The sequence below is a fragment of the Theropithecus gelada genome, chromosome 12, assembly GCF_003255815.1.
Source record: "Theropithecus gelada isolate Dixy chromosome 12, Tgel_1.0, whole genome shotgun sequence".
Lineage (NCBI taxonomy): Eukaryota > Metazoa > Chordata > Mammalia > Primates > Cercopithecidae > Theropithecus > Theropithecus gelada.
In genome coordinates this window covers 86748275-86771310 of record NC_037680.1, presented here as the reverse complement: position 1 = coordinate 86771310, position 23036 = coordinate 86748275, and the positions used below count along the sequence as shown (strand labels likewise).

The 23036-nt window shown below is 35.4% G+C and overlaps 1 protein-coding gene across 2 annotated transcripts in view; it reads left to right on the top strand.

The window, feature by feature from the left end:
* KANSL1L (KAT8 regulatory NSL complex subunit 1 like) overlaps nt 1-23036 on the top strand; it is a 138681-nt gene that overhangs the window by 63057 nt on the left and 52588 nt on the right. For both annotated transcript variants that reach the window (XM_025404300.1, XM_025404299.1), the window contains exon 6: nt 21714-21918. In XM_025404300.1, the coding sequence (XP_025260085.1) occupies nt 21714-21918 (205 nt within the window). The remainder of the gene's footprint in view (nt 1-21713; nt 21919-23036) is intronic.

Sequence of the window (23036 nt, the reverse complement as noted above, 5' to 3'; positions counted from 1 at the left end):
TTGTTTCCTTTTCTCTTAGAACTTTTCCTTTTGAAGATAAAATTAGAAGACATACTAATAGAATATCATTTTATGTGTGCGTTGTCTAATTTTTTTCAGGTAAAATTGGAATGTTGGCTTCTTTGCTTTAATTACCATAGACAACTAAGTATAATTTTATATTGGGAAATATTTGTCTTAAAATTATATAATTTATTATTTTAATAACTTTCTAATATAGCATAAAATGAAAATTTATACCATGGTGAAAATTATGCTAAGTAGCCATCAAATTCTTTGTGAGATTAGTGGATATAAACAAAGTCTTAAAATAAAAAGCTGAGGTGGGCAGATTACGTGAGCTCAGGAGTTCGAGATCAGCCTGGCCAACGTGGAGAAACCCCGTCTCTATAAAAATACAAAAAATTAGCCAGGTGTGGTGGTGCGCTCCTGTAGTTCCAGCTACTCAAGAGCCTGAGGCACAAGAATCACTGGAACCTGGGAGATGGAGGCTGCAGTGAGCCAAGATCGTGCCACTGCACTCCAGCCTGGGCGACAGAGCAAGACTCTGTTTCCAAAAAATAAATAAATAAATAAATAATAATAAATAAAAAGCTGACGTTTGATTTTTATTTCCAATTGGTTATTTTGAACATCTAATCTTTAATTTACTGTTTTATTTATGTTGAGTTATGTATCCATTGTTCTATCGTGGGAACAGTTCTATTGGTTTTGCTTTATTTTTTCTCGACTTTATATTCATTCCTCATATCAGTGATAAAACATGTTGAAAGTAAAGATTCTGTCATATAGTATGGGATAACTATGATATTTTCATTTATGAGAACATATCCTAATTAGGAAAGTCAGAATGTATGTGAATGAATTTTAAGCTGACCCATAAAACACATCAAATTGGTGTGTAAGCATTGTGATTTGGGGCTAATCCCATTTTAGATAATACTTTGTTTACCTAATCAAGTAGTACACAGTTGCACACATAGTTACATGTGTGTGTTCATGTGTTTGTGAATTTTCATTTTAATATACTTGCCTGTATTTCTGGTCATTCATTTGCAGAACATTGATTGCATAACTATTTATTGTATGCCACATAGTCAAAGTCCTAGGGACACAAATATGAAGACAGAAATCTTCACTTGTAAATAACTCAGTCTGGTTGGTGAAACATGTAACTACTTAATAAAATACTATGTAATAAAAATGGAATTGTGTGTAGTTGTTTGAATACTGGCTTTTAATAACTGTTACACTTGAAAAAGATACCTCATAAAGATATGTAGATCCAAATGAAAGAAATGGAAAATTGGCCATGCTTACTAAATTACGTTTTTTTAATTCTGTCTACTAGTAGTTCAAAGGTTTTTGTTGAAATCAGCTACTGAATACTGTCTTTCCTCATGTCAATTAGTTGTTGCTGCAGACTAATTGAAAAGATTTGCTTTTGAAAGTTTTAACAAGTTCAGAACCTATGAAAATGTTTTGATAGATTTGAAAGCAGATAAAAATTTTGTTTTTCATATTTCTGAAGTGTGCTGATATGTTTTAATTAATGACATTTTTGGCAACAATGAACTCTTTTTAAAATAGTTGCTACATAATGTGTATTTCAAAAAGCATTTATTTTCTCATTTTTTGTCAAAATATCATATTTTCCTTGCAGGAAAGGTATTTATTTTCTAACATTTTCTCGATAATGTAATACTTTATCTACTTTTTATCAAAGAGAGAGTGATCAAATTTAGAACAATTGATAGTTATCTAAAATGCATAGTTTATCTTTAAGTTTAATAGTTCTTTATAAATGCTTTGTTACCAGATAACCAGCAAACTACCATGTAAAACAAAAGATTTTGGGGGATACTCCTGACTCCTGATTTCATTAAAATGTTTTGTAAAGATGCCATAAATTGTGATAATATGTATAAAAAAGTCTATAAATCTATTTAACCGGAAACATAGAAACTAGACTATATTGCAGATAAGAAGAAGAATAACACTGAAGGAAAAGTAGCAAATTTTGAGGAAACATGGTCTATTGTTTCATATGCCAAAGAGAGTACTGAAAATATCTGTTGGTTTTTTCGGTAATGAGTTGAGACTTTGGCAAGAGAGACTTTGACAAGAGCAGGATGGAGAAAGAGGTAAGAATGAATTAATAAGAGAATTGGAGAAGTGGAGAGAGGGAGTCAAGATTACCCTTCAAGGCCACTGATTTTAAAGGCCATGATAAAAGGGACATACAAAGTCACAGAAAATATTTTTGTTTTTAAGATGGAGGAAATTTAAGCATCTTTATTAAAATAAAGGGAAAGGAAGGAGCCACAGGTGAGAAATGTAGAAACACCTTATCACAAAGTTATGGAGGGATCTTATTACAGAAAATATGCCTGTTCTTTAAAAGTAGTGTGAAATAGATTAAGATAGGTGTGGATACATTTGTTTCTAAGGTGATAATAGACTAGTTAAGAGTGGTAAAGGGAGCCTGAGGAGCTTTGACAAGCAAAACATTTTTCCTTTTCCCTTCTTCCTTCTCATTTTCCCTCCCCTCCTCTCCTGTCCCCTTCTTTATTTTTGGAGCCTGAGTAACCACCCCTAGGAAAGGGTGTTAGTGGTTTATAAGAAGTTTTTTTTTTTTTAATCCCTTAACTATAAATATGTTTATAATGAAAAGTACTTAATTGATGCTTATACAACTAGTTAAGAATTCAACTTTTAAAATATTCTCTAATTGAACTTTTTATAAAATAAATACATAGTAGTGAAATTCTACAAATCTAAGTTTTTAAATATTACTCATGTTTGAGAATATTACTATAGATTTTAAAAATTAATTGGAGATACAATTTTATATTATAGCATTATATGAAATAGCTTTGATTCAAAGATATCTGGATTGAAGTAATGTGAAATGTATCTCTATGAGCCTTTTGACACTGGGAGTAGAATATCAAATGAGGCCTAATTTTATTTCTTATGTCTTGCTATTTTCCAATACCTTTGTTATTTTTCCTTCACATAGTTCTATATGAAGAAAACATCTTTCAGATTCAAATGTTTATATGAGTAAGGGCTTAGTCTATTTAATGGTATTTCAGACTTGACAGTTAAACCACAAAGCACTTTCTGAAGACGTCCTTGTTAAGCATATAAATACTTTGCAGAAGCATATAAATACTGTTAATGTGTTTATGTATTTATAATAAATGGGTAGGTAAGAAAACTCGTAAATATTTTTCAAAATTATAAAACATACATAACAAAAATGTACCATTTTGACTCTTTTTAAATGTAAGTTTAATGGCATTAAATACAATCAAAATGTTGTATAATCATCACCACCATCCATCTTCAGAACTTTTCTTATCTTCTCAAACTGAAACTCTGTACCCACTAAACAATAACTTCCCATTCTTCCTTGCTGTCAGCTTCTGGCAACTCCCACTTTACCTTCTATATGAATTTGACTACTCTAGGTACCTTATAAGTGGATCACACAGTGTTTGTCCTTTTGTGACAAACTTATTTTACTTACCATAGTATCAGAATTTATCTACGTTGTAGCCTGTGTGTCAAAATTCCCTTTTTAAGGCTGAATAATACTCTATTTTTATATAGACAACATTTGATCTGTGGATAGATATTTGATTGCCTCTGTCTCTTGGCTATTATGAACAAGGCTGCTATTAACATGGATGAACAAATATCTGTTTGAGTCCCTGCTTTTAATTGTTTTGGGTATTCTAGAAGTGAAATTGCTGGATTATGTGATAATTCTGTTTTTAAATTTTGTTTATTTCAAAAATGAGAAATTAGCAAATGTTAATTGCCAAGCCAAAAGCTAAGAGAAAGCCAGAGCTCAAAAAGTAAGCAAATCACAGCAGTCTGCTTTTTTTGAGGCTAAATTTAGACAAAATTAAATTGAAGTTTTGATATATTTTGGGGGAAGGGAGGAGAGAAACTAAAACTAAATCCAGCAAAATCAAGCTGAAGTTTTAATAGATTAAAGGTAAATCAGGCTGGTTGAGATGGCTGATGCCTGTAATCTCAGCACTTTGGAAAGCCAAGATGGGCAAATGGCTTGAGGCCAGGAGTTCAAGACTATCCTGGCCAACATGGCAAAACCCCGCCTCTACTAAAAATACAAAAATTAGCCAGGTGTGATGATGCATGCCTGTAGTCCCAGCTACTTGGGAGGCTGAGGCACGAGAATCTCTTGAATCCAGGAGTCAGAGGTTGCAGTGAGCCAAGATCGTGCCACTGCCCTTCAGCCTGGGTGACAGAGTGTCTCAAATAAATAAATAAATAAATAACCTAGGTCGAAGCCCTTGGCTCTGCCCATGGCAGGAAGATGAAATAAAATCCTTGTATTTAGTAGGGACCATTCTCTTTCAGGGGCTATGCCATTACAGTAAAGGTAAATTAGAAGTAAAACTGTTTCCCTTTCTCCACCACTAGAGACCATAGGGAGATTTGCCTTGGGGCTAAGCAGAGCAGAGGATTAAAAAAAAAAAGCCTATCTTTGAGATGGCTAATCATGGTGGAGACTTTTTACATGGATTTTCAGTCCAAATTTGCATCAATGAGTGATCCAAGAGATCGCTAGTTTTAAATGGTTCTGGAATGGCAGAGGCAAATGCAGATTTCCTCTGGAGGAAGGCACCTTCTTTTTTAGCCTTGGGAAATTCTCATGAATAATTTGCCAAGGGCAGGGGTTAACAAACAGTCAAATATAACCAAACATAAGGAGACAGAGCAAGAAGAGTAAGAATAAGGAGCACATAACAGCAGAAAAAGATCATAAAGTTTTCAGATATTAGAATTATCAAACACTAATCACTTTAAAATGGTAGCCTGATTATAGAAATAAAAGATAGGCCTAAAATACCAGCAGGGAACAAACTATATCAAGTGACATAAGCATATTTGGAAAAAGGCTAAGTAAGACTTCTTAAAAATACTGAATATGATAACTAAGTAAGTGGTTTCTGCAGCAAACTGGACACAATTGAAGAGAGAATGTGTGACATAGAAGAAGTACCAGAAGAAAAGTTCCAAAATGTAGCAAAAGATATGAAACAATGGAAAATACAGAAGAGTCATTTTAAAATGTAGAGAATATAGTGAGAAAGCCTAATATGACACTTAGTTGGAGATGTGGAAGAAGCACTATAGAATGAAATAGAAGAAATATTTGAAGAGAGAGTGACTGAAAAATTACTTGAACTGATGAAAGACACCACATTCAGGAAGCCAAACACAGATTTTGGATCAGGACAACTAAAAAGAAACCTACCTCTGGACATAGAGGAAATGTGAAAAAACAAAGATAAATGGAATGTCCAAAAGCAACCAGAAGTGGGAGAAAGACATAATCTTAATTGAAATATAGACTGACAGCAGACTTCTCAATGGTAACAATAGGAGCCAGAGTACAGTGGAGTGGCACCATTAGTATGTTGAAAGAAAATAACCATTTACCTAGAAACTCTATACACAGAGAAATCATCTTTCAAGTCTGAGTGTGAAGGACAAACATTTGGAGACAAACCAAGGCTGAGAGAGTAGATTAGTAGACTCTAAACATAAAGGATATACTTTGGGCAGTAGTATATTATCTGGATGGAAAATTTGAGATGAAGAAGGGTTGAAGAACAGAATGGTAAGTAACCATATGGGCATGTGTAAGTGAACAGTAGTAAAATAAGTCTAGTGGGGCTAAAAAGAGTCTATAACAGCAATAACATAGAGGTCAGAAGGATAAAATGGATTCAAATTGTACTGAGGTGCTTGAATTATTCAGGATCTCAGTAAAAAGTACTGATTTGGCTTTCATTATTCCTAAATTAAGTATAATAGAAGAGCTTCACATAAGAGGGGCATTTCCTGAGTGCTAATAGTGTTCTGTTTCTTGACCTTTGAGTGGTGGTTATGGGAAAGTGGAAGAGTAAGGGGAGTTATTGCTTCATATTTACAAGCTAAACATGAGATAAATGCTTTAAGTACTTATGCATAAGTATCTTATATTTTGTATTTTTTAAAAGGTTAAGAAAAATAGGATATAAACTATATACTTCAAAAAGGATAAATAGAAAATAGTCACATAGGAAGTCACATTTGCCTTCATAGTTTTGAAAAAATACTTAAATGACATTATTCATCCTAAACCTATGAACAAAATTTGACTAGTCCCACAGGAATGTGGTATTTAGTTTGTTGGTATGGAAACAAAATACTAAATCTTATTTCATGTTACCTTAAAATTTGGTGATGGGGACTGACCTAGTTGTTGAGTTTATAATTCTTACCCTTTATCTGTCAAATCTGTCTTAATCTCAGATGTCTGTTCTGTCTTTCCTGAAAAAAGTCATCTTACATACTTTTAGAAGGCAATGAAAAATGTCTAAAGGAAAGGACCAATAGTTACAGTTATTTTAATTGTCCTCTGTGACCTGAAAAGCACTCTTAAATTTAGTTATGAATTTTGAGTTACACACTGAGCTGAAATGTGTAAATTAATACAAACATTAGATATTATAGTAGCAATATAATAGGAAGTTGCAGAATGTTTATAGATACAGATAAAAAGGTATATTTAAAAATAACATGGCTGGGCATGGTGGCTCATGCCTGTAATCCCAAGACTTTGGGAGGCTGGGCAGGAGAATGGCTTGAGCCCAGGAGTTTGACACCAGCCTGAACAATATAGTGAGACCCCATCTCTACAAAAATTTTTTAAAATTAGCTGGGCATGGTGGTGCACACCTGTAGTCCCAGCTATTCAGGAAGCTGAGGTGGGAGGATCTCTTGAGTCAGGACAGTTGAGGCTGTAGTGAGCCATGATCATGCCACTGTACTTCCGCCTTGGTGACAGAGTGAGACCCTATCTCAAAAAAACCCAAAAAACAACAAAGCAGGACATTTGGTAATTTACCGTGATAATATATACTTTGTTTTACATAATCTTAAAATTATTATGGTGCCTAAATACTTATATTCTCTGTTCCAAAAAATTTATAAAGTCTTAACCCACATTTGTCAATCACTCAGCGTCCCCTCTAATCCAATTTTTACAGTAATATTATCTTGAAGGGTAAATGCTGGGCCTGTTAAAATGTAGTATACTACTCAACAGATCACTGACGAAGAGTTCAAATGTATGGCTTACAGTAAACATACCAGATATTGGGAAACAGTGTATGGTTGTGTGAGAAGTAAATGAAATAGCATTTATAAAAACTCAGAACAAAACCTGGCATGTAAGAAACAGCCTAATAATGTTAGCCATTGATATTTTAATGTGAGGACATAAAGTATATTAAACTTTTAGATATAGTCTTATTTATTTCTTATCTTAGATAGTATACTAGTCATTGATTCAGCTATTCTTACTCTTTAAAAACAAGTGCTTCAATGTGGACCTGAATTAGGGTAAGGATTTGGGGGCATTTGTAGGTATCCCTTCACACACAACTGTGTAGATGGGACAGTAGGCCAGCTGTTACTAAAGACATTCATTATACAGTTACTAGGAGTCACTGAGGCACGATCTATTTTTCCATCATCTCTTGGGAAGTTGTTTTCTTTCTTGCCTTTGGTCTACTTCATTTGTATGGGACTCTGTAACTAAATCAAGCACTCTAAAAATCAGCATAAAAACACTGTTAGGTTTTATTCTCATACAAAATCTGTCTCCTCAAAAGACCATCTTGAGACTTTTAATCTCCCCTGCACCCCTCCCCCCAAAATTTTAACTTTTTATTTTTAATCAGTTGTAATGTTTTTATAATTTAGTGGCTTGAGGGCAAAGTAGTTATGAGAATACACAGCTTTTATGTATTTTGTTTGCTTTAGACATTTTGTGACCTTGGGCAGGTGTGTTAATTTTACACCGCACTTCTTTATTTTAAATTTAATGGAACATATTTTCTAAAGTAGTTACTAGTGTTAATATTCTTCCATTTTAAATATTTATTTTAAAGAATTCTATTTTTTCAAACAATTACACTAAAAGCATAAAGGTTCCAATCCAATCTGATGTATATATCTTTATAACATCACTGTTATGCTCTTTTGTATGTAATAATTTTATATTAGCCTAAATCGAGAACTGGTAAATATAGAGAAATTACTGTACTCAATGTGCCTTAATGACTTTAAACCCTACCCTAGAAACTATATGGAAAGAGGTATCCATGACAGTAAGAGGATTGTGGATTCCACTTAAGTTCCTTTTTCAACTAAACTGGGAAGAATTGTTTAAATAAAATGTCTTACACATTGCCTTTTTTATGTGGTACTGAACTTAATTTTCTCCCCAAAATGTATCAGTCATTTAATGAGATTCTGCATAAGAAATTTAGGACACCCATTTGTGAGGGTAAATTCCGTTCATCAGGGCAAACACAGATTGCAGGTAGCCCTGGAACTGAGGAATAGCTTTGATTTTTGGTAACATTTGCAAGTCCACAGCTTCCTGATCAACCTTACACTACTCTGTAATTTCATATGTCTCTTTTTTGGTGTTGAAAACCCCACCTTCCTGATGTTTGGGTTTCCACAGCTGCTGCTGCTTAAAGTAAGCATCAGTAAGATGTTTGGGGATTTCTATTGCTGAAAGCAATTTTTGTGGAGGTGGCGATGGCAAATTTCTGGTGTGTTCCTTGTAGAGGAACTCGATTGAGGACTAGAGATCCAGTTACAAGTAACAAGCCAATGCCCACCTGCTTCAGGAAAACCACCTTCTTGCCTCTGTGGCGTCCAGTGAGGATGATCAGAATGCTCCTGGGAGCTGGCTTGCAGTTTTCTTACGTACTAACTGGCTTGGAGTTATTTGCTGTGGCTCAACAGCTTTCAAGGCACGTCTTCCCTAAGATACTATCAAGGCAATTTGTGAAGTTTAACCACCTGGGTACCACTATTCTTGTCACCACCAACTGATTTTCTAATGGCTGCAAGAAACTTCTCCTTTCTGTTTTCAATCTTGGATTTAGAGGGTGAGTATTTCCTTTTATACATGTCTTTTCCTAGAATACATAGCAGATTGGGAGTATCTGCCAATTCTTCTGACAAGGACAGGATTTCGGCCTTTGGATTTTTAGTCTTGAAGTTACCCATTTTCACCTTGCCACTAGCGTCAGTCTTCTTGCCTTCAGGTTTCTTCTCCTTAGTATCCGGCTTCTCGACTTTTTCACCTGCCATCTTGCAAGATGGGAAAGAGCTGAACTTAAGTTTTTTGATAACTCAGGTTCATCACCATGATCACATTCTCAGGGGCTACTGAGATAAATAGCTGTATACCTATAAAACAATTCGCTGAATAATCAACAAGTACCTACTGAGTGACTTCTGTGTGCCAGGCATTTGGATTGGGTACCAGGTATATGGTAATGAACAAAACCAAATGGAATTTCTGTCTTTGTAATATAAAGTCTAGTTGTGAAAAAAAATGACACTACCTAAATGATCACACAGATATATAATTTTAAACCTTGATCAAGTGCTATGAAGAAAATTTTCATTGTTAAGAATATTACTTTGGAATTAGATCACAGTTCAATCCCAAATTGACCAATTGGTAGTATTGTGATCCTGCACAGCAATCTGAATCACAGATAGAATGATAACAGCCTGTTTTCTGGGTTGTGTTGTGAAGATCAAATGAGATAACAAATGTGATATTATTTTGTTAATTTTTTACTTGCTTATTTGTCTTTCTGGACTTGAATGTAAGCTTCAGGAAAGTAAGAATTTTTTGGTCTATCTTACTTAACTGTTATTTTCCTTAGCACTTGGATCAGAGAGTCACATCATGGGCATGAATTAATATTTGTTGAATGAATGAAATGTTCATGATTTTTTGCCGGTACTCAGCATTCATAAGGAATATTTTGTACTTAACATATTTTTTCTTCCCTATCGTCAGATTGATATTCTATTTGTTGCTCTCGTGGCTGTCTCCTGTAGTTCTGCTTCTCTTCATAATTTGACTTTGGACTAGAAAATCAGATAACCAATGTGATAGATGACACAGATGTCTCTGTAATAAGAGACATTTAAAAAAATCTGCAAGTAAGAGAGAAGGCCTTTCTTAAAAGTAACAGGAGGATGGCCAGGCATAGTGGCTCATGCCTGTTAATTCCAATAATTTGAGAAGCTGATGCAGGAGGATCACCAGGAGTTGAAATCCAGCTTGGGCAACATAGGAAGACTCCATCCCTACAAAAAAAAAAAAAAAAAAAAAAAAAAAAAGTGAGCGAGATGTGTTGATGCGTGCAGTCTCAGCTGCTTGGGATGCTGAGGTGGGAGGATTGCTTGGTCCCAGGAGGTCAGGGCTGCAGGGAGCCATGACCATGCCACTGCACTGCACCTAGGTGACAGAGCAAGACCCTGTCTCAAAAAAAAAGAAAAGAAAGAAAGAAACAGGAGTGAACTTTCATGCATAGACTTACTGAGATCTCTTTTTGTTATTTAAAGGCCTTTAAAAAATTTCAGCTACATTCTATATATATAGTTGATGTTGCCAGATAAGTAACCTCATAAATGAAATATTACAGTTCTTCTAATAAAGCATGCTTATTATAGCTTTATATCACATTATATCATAATTTTTGTATATAATTAGGAGACATTTAAATTTTTAATTTTTAAAGGTTAGCCTCATTCTGTTTGTTTACGAATTTTTGTGGATCATATAGAACTTCTGTTTGATATAATTCTCTTAAGTATTTAAGTATTCATACTTAAATATGAATTCTTCATAATTTAAGTATTAATTGTAATGATCTGTCCTCACAGTGCATTTAAAGTAAACGTACCTGGTTAATTATTTCCCAGGGCATGTTTGCACACTTGCTATTTATTGATTACTATTATCTTTTAATAACAATATCTCCTAGAAAAATGTCAGAGTTTTTTTTTTTTTAGCTTTATTAATCTTGGCAGTATGGTCTCAGATGACTCACCAGGAACTGTGCAACTAAGAAGATTGAGTCTTTAAACAAATGAAGCATTACATTTTATTATCATAGGGATAGTTTTTGGTTTTCAGATCTCATACTCTAAAATGAAGATAAAATGTTATAAATTAATCCTTGTTTATCCCATGGGGTATTATCTTTCAGAAAGTGAATTCCTACTTGAAATAGTGTCTAGATTTTTGTCATTGTTTTGTTTTTGCTTTAATGAGTCCCAGAATATGACATGAAATTAAATTCCAATGAATTATTGCCATGCTATTTATTTCTACTAATGATAATTATCTTGTGTGAAATGCAACTATCCTTTCTTAATTGGATATCATAATTGAAAAACTGCAGTTAGGCTGGCAAACTAATCACATAAAAAGTAATTTTTTTACCCTCAATATTTTCAATAGTCACTTCTCAGTTATGAGATAACATTGTTTGTTAGAAGCATATTCTAAGTTGATGTTTTCAGTATAATTTTGGATTCCTGTGAATGACAATATTATAATAATGATTAATATTTAATTATGATACATATTATATACATAGTTTACTTTTTCCTTTATACTCTTAATAATATAAGCCTAAAACCTAATCTTATATAAGAGAATATATTAACAAATTGTGATACAACCACTAGATCTAATATCATGTAACTATACAAAATTATGTATGTAGAAAATGTATAATCATATGGAAACATGCTTATATTGGAATGTTAAGTGGAAAAATCAGGACATTAAAATTATAGTACAATATGATTTTATAGAAAAAAGATTTGAAGGGTATAAATGAAAACTGTATTTCTGTTGAGAAGATGGGATTTTGAAAAATATTTTAGCTTTTATTCAAGTTTTTTTGTTTTTGTTTTCCTTAAAATATAAAATAGTAATTATCTGTAAGTGTCTCAGATCAGACAAATATTTGACAAACTTTATGTCTCAATTATCAAGTAGAAAAGTATGGCTATCGGTTTCCTCATCTTTTTGCCTTTGTGTATTAAAACGTCCCACTTTAAGTTAAGAGCCAGAGATAAGAATGACAGGTAGTTCTATAATAAATTGGCGTTTTCTCCATCTACTTTTATTGTGGAAAACTTCAGACATATAGAAAGCATAGTAAAGTGAACCCACATATTCTCAGCTTTAACAGTTTTCAAAATTTTGCTAATTCTTTTATTCCTTTTCCTGACACACACTTTCTTTTTCTAGGCGTTTGTAAAGCAGTTTCTAGTGATGGTTATTTTAACTGTAAATAGTTCTTTATATTTCATTGATAAGCCTTTTAATTTACCACTTTATTATCAGATTTAATACTGTTAACCATAATTTGTTAGTTTTGACATTCTCTATCCATATTCAAATTTCTGCAGTTGTCTCAAAATTATCTTTTTACAATTAATTTGTTAAAACCAGTATCCAAAGTCCATAAATTACTTTTGGTTACTATGTCTCCTAAGTCTCTTTTATTTTCAAAAGCCATTTCAAAATGTATTAGACATCCTAATAAAAGAGAAAAAAAAGTCTGGGCCTGGTGGCTTATGCCTGTAATCCCAGAACTTTGGGAGAGAGGAGGGAGGAGGGAAGAAGAGGAGAAGAGGGGAGGAGGTAGGAGTGAAGGGAAGAGGAGGGGAGGGAGGAGAGGAGGACAGGTGGGTGGATCATGAGGTGAAGAGATTGAGACCATCCTGGCCAACATGATGAAACCGTGTCTCTACTAAAAAATACAAAAATTATCTTGGCGTGGTGGCACACTCCCAGCTACTTGGGAGGCTCAGGCAGGAGAATCGCTTGAACCTGGGAGGTGGAGGTTGCAGTTATCCGAGATCATCACTGCACTCCAGCCTGGCGACAAAGCAAGACTGTGTCTCAAAAAAGAGAAAAGAAAAAAAAAAAAATCACTATATTGCTCAGAGTATATTTTCTTGCCATCTTTTTAATATAGCTTTTCATAGTTGAGATCTATTAGAAGTAATTTTATACCTTTTTCAGTTAATATTATGTCTGAAGCTTTTTATACTTAAAATACATATTTCCCACTTTAGTCGCTACAATAAGATGAATCTCAGATTTTCTTTTTGAGATGGAGTCTCGCTCTTGTTGCCCAGACTGGAGTACAGTGGTGTGATCTCAGCTCACTGCATCCTCCGTCTCCTGGATTCAAGTGATTTTCGTGCTTCAGCTAGGATTACAGGTGCCTGCCATCACACCTGGCTAAATTTTGTATTTCTAGTAGAGACAGGATTTCACCATGCTGGCTAGGCTGGTCTCGAATTCCTGACCCCAGGTGATCTGCTTGCCTTGGCCTCCCAAAGTGCTGGGATTACAGGCATGAGCCACTGCACCCGGCCTTAATTTTTTTAGATACCACATCTTATTTGTAAAGAATGTCATTTTACAGTGTGTACTACAACACATTTTCTTATTGTTAGAGTTGAAGAGACTTGCATTTTTGAGTAAGAGGTGTAGTTTCTCTACTTATTACCCAGAGTAAGGGAAATGGTCTAGGCACTGTTTTCTCTATACCAGGCATGCCAGATCTTGATCTATATGATCATTTGAGAGAGGTATTTACTTTTGGCAATTGGAGGATAAGTAATGCTCTTATTAAGTTTAAGTCTTATTTTTTATTAGTTTCTTTTTTTTTTTTTTTTTTTTTTTTTTGAGATGGAGTCTCGTTCTGTCGCCCAGGCTGGAGTGCAGTGGCACGATTTGGCTCACTGCAAGCTCCGTCTCCTGGGTTTATGCCATTTTACTGCCTCAGCCTCCCGAGTAGCTGGGACTACAGATGCCCGCCACCTCGCCTGGCTAAATTTTTTGTATGTTTAGTAGAGACGGGGTTTCACCATGATAGGATAGTCTCGATCTCCTGACCTCGTGATCCACCCAAATTTGATTACTGCCATCCTAAATGCCATTGAGTTGTCTGAATGTGTGACACATTTGTATCTCCCAGTACTATCAAGGATAAAAGAGGTGATAAATTCAGATATTGGAAGGACTCTGTGTAGCAGGGAAAGTATGGAAAAAGTTGCTGCCTACCTTAGTTACAATAGGTTGAATTCATCAAAGAACTTCCAACTGGAAAAGGAGAAACTTGAAATAGAGATTACAAGTCATGCAAACACGTTGATTCTTAAGTGCATGTGTTTATGGCTATATTAGTTTCCTAGGGCCGCTGTAGTTTAAGCCACTAATTTGTGGCTTAAAATAACAGATGTTTCTTATGACACAGTTCTGGAGGCTAGAAGTTCAAAATTAAGGTGTCAAGACCATGCTCCCTGTGAAGGTTCTAGGGAATCCTTCTTTGCCTCTTCCTAGCTTCTGGTGGTTGCCTGCAGTCCTTGACTTTCCTTGTAGGACATACACACATCACTCCAAACTCTGCCTCTATCTTTACATGGCGTGCGTTCTTTGTGTGTGTCTTCTTGTAAAGAAATCACTGATTTGATTTAGGGCTCATCCTCATCCAGTGTGTCCTTATCTTAACTAATCACATTTGCAAAGTATTTCCAAATAATGTTACATTCTGAGGTTCTGGGTAGACATGAACTTTGAGGAGACACTATACAACCCAGTATAGTGGGTGTGGGTATTTGTGTATATGTGTATGGGTGGAGGGGGGCACCTAGGAATGCACATTCTAATTATTTTATTCAGAGTTTATTTCTACTTAAGTAGTTTAATTTGAGAATGGTGTGAATGTGGGGGAAATGTTAGAAACTACTGACTTAAAACAATAGTTTCAAATTATATGTTGAATAAGTCCTTATTTGCTGCTATTCCTTGAACTTACTTTCCTTGGCTCCATAGTGTATTTTAAAGCGAAGGGCAGGATATATGCACTATGAAGTCGTAATATGAAAAGATGGAGGCCATTAGTTTAGCATGTGCTGGTATTGGTCTGTTTTTTCCATAAAGTATAGCTCTTCAGTTAATCATTGTCCTGGTATACAAGGGAAGTCTTTAGTTATGACCACCTTACTGTGAGTAGTTCCTGGCTTTTGAGGATATCTTAAGGATATGGATCTTTCACACTCCTATGCTGAAGATCCTTGAATTTTCTTTTCCTGTGCTTGACATTGAGTGCTGAATGTAGTTTAGTACACGTCTTTGATTCCAAATGTCTAAAACACTTTTATCACATACCATTAAGTAGCAGCATTTTCCAAAGCAGTCATCTATCATGTTGTAATCTTTCTGATTGAATGGTAAATGCATCCTTAGAAATTATCAGCATTATAGTATTTCATCAAAAATGGAATATGCACTTTGGGAGGCCGAGGCAGAAGGATCACTGGAGCCCAGGAGTTCCAAACCATCCAAGAAACTTGACAAGACTCCGTCTGTATGGAACGTAAAAAATTAGCCAGGCATGGTGGCATGCACCTGTAGTCCCAGCTACTCGGAGGCCCGAGGCAGGAGTATCACTTGAGCCAAGGAGGTTGACACCGCAGTGAGCTATGTTCATACCAGATGCACTCCAGCCTAGGAGACAGAATGAGATTCTGTCTGAAAAACAAAAAACCCTAACTTTTGTAAACCAAAGAGTCAGATTTAGAAGGAAACTTCAAGACAGTGAAAATACGTATCTTTTTTTAAAGTTGTCTTGTAGCCTTCTATTTAGAGCTTTTTTGGCTCTTAAAATGTTCAACATTTACTCATTCGCCAAACTATTTAGGTGTAGTATATGTTATGCATATGCTGTACTAAACCTGGTTTATATGATAAACCTGACAACATATATGTATGTATAGTATTTCTTCATTCTGTCAACAAATAATCATTGTGTATCTGCTATATGCAAGGCATAGTATCAGGAATTTCTGATGCAAGGATAAACAAAATAGACACAGTCTCTGCACTACTGACAGTCTAGAGAGGAAGACAGAGATTCATCAGATAATCATGCAAATAAATATAAAATTATCACTATGAAAATGCTAGGAAGGAGAGGTGAACAGTGAGTGCTCACCTTCCAGAGCTCGTAGGGAATTTGACTTAGTCTTCGGAGGGAAACCATGCAGGAGCTCAAAGAAAACTTCCCCAAGGAACTGACTTTGGAACTGAGTTAGATGATTATTGGAAAGTATGTAGTGAAGAGCATGTGTGAAGATTCTAGGAAGCAAAAATAACATGTAGATCTTGTACAGTATGAAGTGTGAATTATTTATAAAGAAAGGAAGCAGTGTGGTTGGAAATGTCAACCTAAGGAAAGAAAATGAGGCAAAATTAATATAGAGACTATTTGGGTCAAGGTTGAGGACTGCAGCCTGGGAAACATTGGGAAGTGCCCCATTTGGCCTTTGTTACAAGCAGGGTTTTGTTTGTTTGTTTGTTTTGTTTTGTTTTGAGACAGAGTCTTACTCTGTTGCCCAGGCTGGAGTGCAGTGGCACAGTCTTGGCTCACTGCAACCTTTACCTCCCAGGTTCACGTGATTCTCATGCCTCAGGCTCCCGAGTAGCTGGGACTACAGGCGTGCACCACCATGCCTGGCTGATTTTTGTATTTTTGGTACAGACAGGGTTTCACCATGTTGGCCAGGCTGGTCTCAAACTCCTGGCCTCAAGTGATCCACCTGCTTCAGCCTCCCAAAGTGCTGGGATTACAGGCATGAGCCACCGTGCCCAGCCACAAGCAGATTTTTAAAGGCAAAAAGGGACAAGGGACTTGTCTAAGCCCACAAAAGGGGTTGATACAAATTTTTGTTTGACATGAATTCTTACTGGCTTACAAAAGTAACATTGATTATTGATTGTCTATATGTTGTTGAACTATAGTTTGTTAAGGTGTCTAGTGTATGGTATGTTATGGCTACTTGGTGTCAATTAGTCTAGAGCCCACATAGCAAGTGACTTCAAGAGTTAAGTATTGAGCTCAAGCGGGGAGCAAGACATGACTGCTGTCACATTTTTGTTTATTTTTGTAGAGACAGGGTCTCGCTTTGTTGCCCAGGTTGGATTCAGACTCCTAGGCTCAAGAGACCCTCCTGCCTCAGCCTGCTGAGTAGCTGGGACTATAGGCATGACATGTCACATTTTAATGCTTCTCTGGGCCTGGTAATTTAAAGGGACTTGCATTTCTCAGATTAAAGGTTTGTTTTCTTTATCAGAACACAGAGAACAAGGGAAAGCATCATGCAAGATGAGGCAAGAGAACTATGGCAGAGGCCAGACCTATCAGGGCCTTTTAAAAGATTAAAGATTTAAGTCTTTCAAGAGCAATGGGAGGATGTTGGAAGATTTTAAGCGGTGTGTGTGTGTTTGTGTGGCAGGGTGGCAGGGCAAGTATGACAGGATCAGATTGTTCTTTCCAAATAATTGGTATAGAAGGGACTAGAGGGGATGGACAGTTCCAAAGTCAGTTCCTTGGGGAAGTTTTCTTTGAACTCCTGCATGGTCTCCCTCCAAAGACTGGATCAAATTCCCTGTGAGCTCTGAAAGGTGAGCACTCACTGTTCACCTCTCCTTCCTAGCATTTTCATAGTGATAATTTTTTATTTATTTGCATGATTATCTGATTAACCTCTGTCTTCCTCTCTAGACTGTCAGTAGTGCAGAGACTGTGTCTATTGGACTAGATGGATGAGGGAGACCAGTTACAAGGTTATTGAGTAACCCTGGTACAAGATAGCTTGGATTAGGGAGGAGGCCAGGGAAATATAGAAAGGTATAAGCCTGAAACCCACTGTCACTACTTCTCCATCTTCAATTATTTAATTCCTTTTCAGACCAAGTTATGTTATATGCCTGCAACCCAAAGGATCTAAACTATATCATTTGGAAGATTTTTATTATTCTCCAGCATCCAGTTGGAAATCTGAAAAAAAACAATAATTTATTGCTTCGCCTGGTTCTCTCCCACTTGTAAGCTTGCTCTTTCAGAAGTACACTGATAACTATATATATATATATATATATATATATATATATTTTTTTTTTTTTTTTTTTTTTGAGACAGAGTCTTACTCTGTTGCCCAGGCTACAGGGGCTCGATCTCAGCTCACTGCAACCTCTGCCTCCCAGGTTCAAGTGATTCTCCTACCTCAGCCTCCAGAGTAGGTAGGATTATAGGTATGTGCCACCAGGTCTGGCTAATTTTTGTATTTTTAGTAGAGACGGGGTTTAACTATGTTGGCCAGGCCAGTCTTGAACTCCTGACCTCAAGTGATCCGCCCACTTTGGCCTCCCAAAGTGCTGGGATTACAGGTGTGAGCCACTGTGCCCAGCCAATAATTGTATTTTGATAATTATTCTGTAACAATATTTGATGGTGGCCTATTGCATCCTCAGTTTCTAGGATTTCATAGGTACACTTTAATCTCAGTGGGAACACTAAGCCTTATCATTTATTGAAATAGTCTTTTTCTTCTGGACCTTCTCCTCTTCTTATTGTGACTTTAAAAAAATTTTTTAAAGACTGTCATTTAGCCAGGTGTTGTGGTGCACACCTGTAGTCCTAGCTACTCAGAAAGCTAAGACAGGAGGATCCCTTGAGCCCAGGGGTTTAAGGCTGAAGTGAGCTATAATTGTACTACTGCCTTTCAGCCTGGGCAACAGAAGGAAACCCTGTCTGTAAAAAATAAAGAAAGAAAGATTTTAAAAAAGCGATAAACCTTATTTTTTTAAAAAAAGAATGTCATGTGATGATGGTGTCTTTTATTGATTTATTAATGATATCCTTGTCTTACAGATATCATTAAGTTCCTATTTTAGTCAATACTTAATTACCTGAATCATCATCTGCTGGGGAAAAAGCTTTAGATTACAGAGGCACAGGATCAGACTTGTGTTGTCTTCCTCAAAATTTTCTCAGGATTTTCCTCATGTTTTGCTTTCAGTGAGGTTCATTGATTGGACTGTCTCATTATTGTTAATGTGTGAAATAAGTGAATTTATCAGTGGTTTGCAATAACCATTTACAATAACCTTCATCCATTATTTATGGAAATGATTTTGTACTACATTAGCTTTGATGAGAATATGCAGTTTGCACATTGATTAGTAGTGAAATAAACATATTTCACATCTTTAAATTTTCATGCATTCCTTCATTTATTTGAGGGTAGATGTTGATACTTTGCAAGAATCCTTATTAATTAGAAAGTGTTAGAATCTAAAGATAAATTGCCTGCAGTTGGGAACATAAAGAAAAGAATAAAACTGAACTTTTTTTTCTCTGATAATATGTCAGCCCCTTTAGAAATTTAAAAATTATATACTATAATGCACTACATAATGATGTTTCTAGTCAACGAAGGACCACATATATAACAGTAGTCCCATAAGATTATAATGAAGCTGAAAAATTTCTATTAATCTGGTGACATTGTAACTATGATAATGTTGTAGAGCAATGCATTACTTTTTCTCTGTTTAGATACACTAATACCATGTCTATCATGTTACAGTTGCCTGCAGCATTCAGTATGGTAACATGTTTTACAGGTTTGTAGCCTAGGAGCAAGAGACTATACCATATAGTCTAGGTGTGTAGTAGGCTCTACCAACTAGGTTTGTGTAAGTACACTCAGTGGTGTTCACACAAATACAAAATCATCTAATGACGCATTTCTCAGAAGGTATCCCCATTGCTAAGTGACACGACTGTATAACATTTAGTGACACAAATAATAAGCTTTCCAATTATCTTTAAGCCAGCCTATGAGCCTCTAGCCAGTACAGAAGTTGTGTCCTTTCATTTCATAAGATGTGGGCTCATCTTCTTTGGGCTAAGCCTTCTGTGGGGAGGGGAAAGCTAATATCTCATTAACAGCTAGAGTTGTAAATAGAGGTAAAAGTTAGTTAAGTAGGTCTCAGGCTCCAGAATAAGCTTTTAATTTTCCCTAGACACTTCTAGAGCAATGTCTTTTAAGAGCCAGTGTAAGTTCTGCCTAAAGGTGCTTCTGACTTGCTGGACAAAGAACCTCTTTTGGTGCTGGATCTACTCCTAACTTCCTGGATCCTATGTCTCCTGACTTAACTGCCTCTAATGCCAGCTACCTACTGAAATCTGTCTTCTTCTTGACCTTGACTCCCTTCTATGCTAGCCACTTAGCCTGTTCAGTGCCTAACTTCATACTGGCTCTCCTGTATGCCTTCTGCTCCCCCTTGATATGACAGAAAATAAAATCTAGTTGTGAGATTGGACCTGTTAATTTGAGAGAAGCATTATACCCTAAATCTATCTTAGCCATCAACATGATGAAAGATTTTTAGAACCTTGTATTTTCCGAGACTTAAAGCATTCTTGCTAGAGCTCTCTGGAGACTTAATTAAAAGTGAAATAGTTGTCATCAACTCTTTTTTTCTATACTGGTCTGGCCAGTAGTACATAATCAATTATGTATTTGTTGAATGTATGATAGTCACCAAATACCATGTTTAATTATTCTGTTTAGTGTTATCAACATAAGCCATTCAGACACCTTTATTTCTGGTTTCTCATTACTATGTAAAGCATTCTTGAATTATTTACTTTATCCACAAGCTAATATAATATTTTAGAGTAGCCATAAATATGATTCAAACACAATACTGCTATAGAAAAACCATATTTTATATTTACTGGTAAACACCAATTCTACCAAATAGCATATTTAGAACTTACATATTGAACAGCAGTATCACATAGTAGCAGATTCATTTGTTAATATTGGAATACTAAATTGACTAGCTTTTGTCTACATAACTAAGGTTGAAATTGGTACCTTGTAGGGCCTGAAAAGCTTAATTATTGTATATATAATATAATAGTGTAAATGAAGTTAAATTTATGTGGCAATGAGGGTTATCCTCTTGATGTTCTGATATTATAAAATATTTGAAATATTTAAATATGTTCAAAAATATATAAAGAATAAATGTAAAATTATTATGCTCTTTTCACGTGTAGCTTAGGTGATCTGTTTCATTATTTTATAGTTGTTTCTGTAGCACTGGAAATTTTTTTTTAAATCCTAAAATACAGTAGGGTTACAGCTCTGTTTCAAAATTCACTGAAATGTTATTAATATATAGTGCTTATATAAGAGCAACTAATAGCCAGGCACACTGACTCATGCCTGTAATCCCAGCACTTTGGGAGGCCAAGGTGGGTGGATCACCTGAGGTCAGGAGTTCAAGACCAGCCTGGCCAACATGGTGAAACCCCATCTCTACTAAAATACAAAAACTAGCAGGCATGATGGCGGGTGCCTGTAATCCTAGCTACTTGGGAGGCTGAGACAGGAGAATCTCTTGAAACCAGGAGACGGTGGTGTGCAGTGAGCCGAGATCGCACCACTGCACTCCAGCCTGGGCGACTGAGAGAGACTCCGTCTCAAAAAAAAAAAGAGAAACTGATAATGGAGTGATGACTTTAGCCCTTTTAAATACCTGTAATCTGTGTATTTTCATCGTACACAAAAAGAATTTTGTGTAGTTAAAACACTGTAATTGACATGAATTATTGATTTACAATGAGCAATTACATCACACTAGTAAACTCGTGAGCATTTTCTAACTTATGGGATATTTTTTTTGCAGGAGAAAATAGATGTAAAAATGGTTTTCATGACTTGAATATGTAATTTCCCATTAATACAAAATATTTTACCAATTGTTACCACAAAATTGGTTAAAATTAATACTCTTCTGTCATAATAGATCAAGGCAATTTACATTTAGTTTTCTTTGTCTTTTTTGTTTGTTTGTTTTGTTTTGTTTTATTCCCTTCCCATCCCCTAATTATTTCGTGGCATTTCAGTGCATCAGAGAATTTAGATGAGCTGTCTTCCTCCAGTAGCTGGTTACTTAACCAGAAGCACAGTAAGAAAAAGAGAAAAGACAGGACAAGACTGAAATCTTCATCCTTGACTTTCATGAGTACATCAGCCCGAACAAGGCCACTTCAGAGTTTCCACAAACGAAAACTCTACAGATTGAGCCCTACTTTTTACTGGACTCCACAGGTAAGGCTGCCTTTGGGAAGAAAACATGATCAAAGATTCACCATCAGCATATTTCATGTATGAGAAGATGTAGATTGTTATTTAGAATAACACTTATTTTGAATTATTACATGTATAAAACTTACAAATATAGTTTATAAATGATATAGTAGATGTTAATAATACTAAAGTGGGCTTTAGTAATTTTTTAAACATTGCAAGCAGTGTACTCTGAAACTTCTCACATCCCCAGTTAAAAAAAAAATCTATTATGCCTAAACTAATTTGAGAGATAATGAAATGTCAAGATGATTTTTAAAATGTACTGGCAAAGATAAGAAGGTAAACACAAATGTACTACATATTTGTCTCATAAATATTTGCTCAGAAGAAGAAAATCTGCACAGCTTCAGTTATTTTGGAAGAAGTAACATTGCTTTCCTTTTTAGGTTTGGTATTTATTAATTTTGTTGAGTGTTCCTTTTCCTTCTTCTAGAATATAAGCAATACAATTTTAGATGTTCATGCTTACAGTTTTTACAAATTAAGTATACTTCATTAGAAACATTCATTTTGAAAAACATATTTTTCATGTGTGAACAAAATAATGGGGATACTTCCGTTAGTGTACTTCTAAACCAGCTGTGATGAAAGGAAAAATAAGTTATCTCTAGTTCTTGCTGGATATGCTTCCCCCCCAACAATTATTTTAGATTTCTTAATATATCAAAGGAAAGAAATTATTGATACTACTATTTAATAGTTTCTGATTATCATTACATTATCTATTTAAATATGTTTGTATTAAAATAAAGTTGTTTGTTTTATTAGGAACCAATTGTAAACTCTTTTATCAGGGTCCAGTTATAAATAGGAATGTGGATTCTGACAAATTAGCTTTTATTAAAAGACTTTTCCTGCTGGGCGTGGTGGCTCATGCCTGTAATCCCAGTACTTTGGGAGGCCAAGGCAGACGGATCACTTGAGGTCAAGAGTTCGAGACCAGCCTGGCCAACATGGCGAAACCCCATCTCTACTAGAAATACAAAAATTAGCCCAGCGTGAAAAATACAAAAATTTGCCCAGCATTGTGGCGGCTGCCTGTAATCCCATCCACTGGGGAGGCTGAGGCAGTAAAT